Source organism: Callionymus lyra, chromosome 5 (assembly GCF_982586985.1).
Source record: "Callionymus lyra chromosome 5, fCalLyr1.hap1.1, whole genome shotgun sequence".
In the NCBI taxonomy this organism is placed as follows: domain Eukaryota; kingdom Metazoa; phylum Chordata; class Actinopteri; order Syngnathiformes; family Callionymidae; genus Callionymus; species Callionymus lyra.
In genome coordinates this window covers 4,584,034-4,588,017 of record NC_141822.1, presented here as the reverse complement: position 1 = coordinate 4,588,017, position 3,984 = coordinate 4,584,034, and the positions used below count along the sequence as shown (strand labels likewise).

The following is a 3,984-nucleotide window of genomic DNA, read 5'->3' as shown; positions in this document are numbered from 1 at the left end:
GTGTATATGTGTGTGTGTGTGAGTGAGTGTGTGTGTGTGTGTTTGTGTGTATATATGTGTGTTTGTGTGTAAATGTGTGTGAGTGTGTGTGTGTTTGTGTATATGTGTGTGTGTGTGTGTGTCTATGTGTGTGTGTGTATATGAGTGTGTGCGTGTGTGTGTGTATATGTGTGTGTTTGTGTGTGTGTTTGTGTCTATACGTGTGTGTGTGTATTTGTGTGTATATGTGTGTGTGTGAGTGTGTGTGTGAGTGTGTTTGTGTGTGTGTTTGTGTGTATACGTGTGTGTGTGTGTGTGTTTGTGTGTATATGTGTGTGTGTGAGTGTGTGTGTGTTTGTGTGTATACGTGTGTGTGTGTTGTGTGTATATGTGTGTGTGTGTGTGAGTGAGTTTGTGTGTGTGTGTTTGTGTGTGTGTGTGTTTGTGTGTGTTTGTGTGTATATGTGTATGTTTGTGTGAGTGAGTGTGTGTGTTTGTGTGTATTTGTGTGTGTGTGTGTGTGTGTGTTTATGAGTGTGTGCGTGTGTGTGTGCATGTGCGTGTGTGTGTGTGTGTGTGTGTGTGTGTGTATGTGTGTGTGTGTGTGTGTGTGTGTGTATGTGTGTGTGTGTGTGTATGTGTGTGTGTGTGTGTGTGTGTGTGTGTGTGTGTGTGTATGTGTGTGTGTGTGTGTGTGTGTGTGTATGTGTGTGTGTGTGTGTATGTGTGTGTGTGTGTGTGTGTGTGTATGTGTGTGTGTGTGTGTGTGTGTGTTCGTGTGTTTGTGTGCGTGTGTTAGAATCAAGGTGTGTCTTTGTCCTGAACAACAGTTGGTTTCCAGGAAGTTTGATAATATGTGGATCAACAGGTTGGATCAGATCGTGGCAGAGACATGTGACTGAGACTATAAAAGAGTTCACCTGTGAAGGAGTGTTTCAGTCGCAGAGACATGGAGACTAGAGTTGATCTGAGATCTTGTTCCATCTGTCTGGATCTACTGAAGGATCCAGTCACTCTTCCATGTGGACACAACTACTGTAAGACCTGTGTTGAAGGTCACTGGCAGGACAAGAACATCTACGAGTGTCCTCAGTGCAGACGGAGCTTCAGCGAGAGACCTGTCCTCCAGAAGAACACTGTGTTAGCAGAGTTAGTGGAGGAGCTGAAGAAGACTGGAGCAGCTGAGGACCTCTGCTCTGCTGGACCTGAAGATGTGACCTGTGACGCCTGCACTGGGAGGAAGATGAAAGCCCTCAAGTCCTGTCTGGTGTGTCTGGTCTCCTACTGTCAGGAACATCTTCAGCCTCATCGAGAAGCTCCGGCCTTCAGGAGACACAAGCTGGTCCAGCCGTCCAAGCAGCTCCAGGAGATGATCTGCTCTGAACACGAGGAGGAGAAGAAGATGTTCTGTCGTTCTGATCAGCAGCTCATCTGTTCTGTCTGTGCTGTGGACCAACACAAAGATCATGACATCGTCTCGACCACAGCAGAGAGGAGGGAGAGAGAGAAAGACCTGGATCAGAGTCAAGGAAGGATCCAGCAGAAGATCCAGAAGAGAGAGAAGGAAGTGAAGCTGCTCCAGCAGGAGAAGAAGAACATCAGAGTCTCTGCTGAGGAAGCAGTGAAGGACAGTCAGGAGACCCTCGTCCAGATGATCCAGATGATCCAGAGAAGAATGCCTGACGTGGAGCAGAAGATCAGATCTCTGCAGGAGACTGAAGACGCTCGAGTCCAAGGACTTCAGGAGCAGCTGGAGCAGGAGATCTCTGAGCTGAAGAAGAAAGAGGCTGAGCTGCAGCAGCTGTCACTCACCGACAGTCACACCATCTTCCTGCAGAACTGGACCTCACTCTCAGAGGTCAGTGAAGACACGACCTCACTCTCAGAGGTCAGTGAAGACACGACCTCACTCTCAGAGGTCAGTGAAGACACGACCTCCTCCACGACCCTTGAGCAAACTCACCGTCGCTTCGAGGAAGTATCAGCAGCCGTGTCAGCCTGCAGAGACCAAGTCCAGGACCTTCTGAGAGACATGTGGACCGACATCTCCATGATGTTCCATCCAGAGACCAGAGAGCAGTTCCTCACACACTCACAGGACATCACTCTGGATCCAAACACTGCAGCCTCAATGTTGATGTTGTCTGAAGGAAACAAGAAAGTGACAAACATGAGAAAACCTCAGCCTCGTCCTGATCATCCAGACAGATTCAATTATTATCTTCAGGTCTTGAGTCAAGAGTCTCTGACTGGACGTTGTTACTGGGAGGTGAAGAGAACAGAAGGATATGTTGAAGCATCAGTTTCATACAAGAACATCAGCAGATCAGGAGATGAAAGTTTATTTGGATTGAATGACAAATCTTGGAGTTTATATTGTATCGACTCTGGTTGTTCATTTACACACAACAACATCATCACTAAAGTCTCCAGTGTCAGACCCTCCACAGTGGGGGTGTACCTGGATCACTCTGCAGGTCTTCTGTCCTTCTACAGCGTCTCTGAGACCATGACTCTCCTCCACAGAGTCCAGACCAGCTTCACTCAACCTCTTCATGCTGGAGTCAGTGTTTCATCCTCGTGTGAGTTTGTGAAGCTGAAGTAGACGACAGTGAGATTGTGAGTCTCCAGGAGTGACATCATCACATGAAGCTTCAATGTTTGGATGAACGTCTCTGAGAACGTTTGTCGTTTGTGCCGCAGTGAAGACACAGTGACGTCATGTGACTGGATTAGAACCTCTGTGATTGGATTGTTCCTGATGATGACGAGTCTTCTTTAAATCTTCTTTAATAAACACCTTCATGATCCGGTGATGATGGCAGCAGTCGTTACTCAAGTACTCCACAGTACTACAAATATATCCTGGTTACTACAGTATCTCATTGGATGTTATGGTTGCCTCTGTATCGTGATACGTATCATCAGATTCTTGACAATACACACACTTACACAGCCAGTCGTCCACGAGGAGTCAGAAAGAAGAAGAATTGATGTACATTTGGTTTGGATTCAATATTACAGTCTGAAAGGAATTTGATTTTGTGAAGAAAAGATTTTCTCCAAAGAAGTAAAGATGAAAATGAGTTCAACACAAACTATATCTTGTATCAGAGAAACCAGATCCTTGGATTCAGTGTTATGTTGAGTTATGCTGTATTTTAAAAATGTACATATAGAAACATTGATTTTTATTCACTCAAATCTCGTCTTAAAACACACTTTTATTCTCTTTTAACACAGCATGAGACTCTGAGCTGTTTTTAGTGCTTTTGACTTGTTTTATTTGATATTGTTTTATTTTTGTGTTTTAACTGCTTTCTTAGTACTTTCATGTCATTGTACAACACTTTGTATCGACTGTTGTTGTTTTCAAAGTGTTTTATCAATAAACTTGATTGATTGATTATTTGTTCTTATTGAAATGTTAATCTAAATCAATGAATTATGTTTTTGAATAATGTATTTTAAATATATAAATATATAGATTATATATATATATTTGACACATTGAGTTCAATATTCTAATTCCAATAATTCAAAAACACATTTTCTAAATGCAATATTCTTTGGTTTATTCAATATAACATCGACATCTTTATATTTACTTTCTTACACCTTCGTTCTAAGATCACAATCGAAACTACTTTTATTGTTGTAAACACAACCGTGGATATTATGTGGTGACAACACAAAATTACATGTTAATAATGAATAAATTAATTAATACAAATAACACAAAATTAGTGCAACAGTCCATACTTTCCATTTTGCACATTTTCTGCACTTTATACATAATTACATTTTTATTTATGTTTATTGTTGTTGTTTTTTTTACTGTTGGTGGAACAATTCACTAGCAATTGAAATAATAATAATTCTGGTTCTGATGTATAAACATGTTTTTATATAGAAGTCTTAATAAAGAAGATAAATATATTAGATTATTTGTCCATTATATATACTGTGTATATACAAAATGTACCTTTCAATGTAAAACATATT

At 41.4% G+C, this 3,984-nt stretch overlaps 1 protein-coding gene across 1 annotated transcript; it reads left to right on the top strand.

The window, feature by feature from the left end:
- Positions 1-928: 928 nt before the first annotated feature.
- LOC148079085 (tripartite motif-containing protein 16-like) lies at positions 929-3,355 on the top strand. The gene has a single exon (XM_087792351.1). It carries the CDS (start codon positions 929-931, stop codon positions 2,582-2,584), a length of 1,656 nt encoding a protein of 551 aa, XP_087648477.1. The 3' UTR covers positions 2,585-3,355.
- The last annotated feature ends 629 nt before the right edge of the window (positions 3,356-3,984 follow it).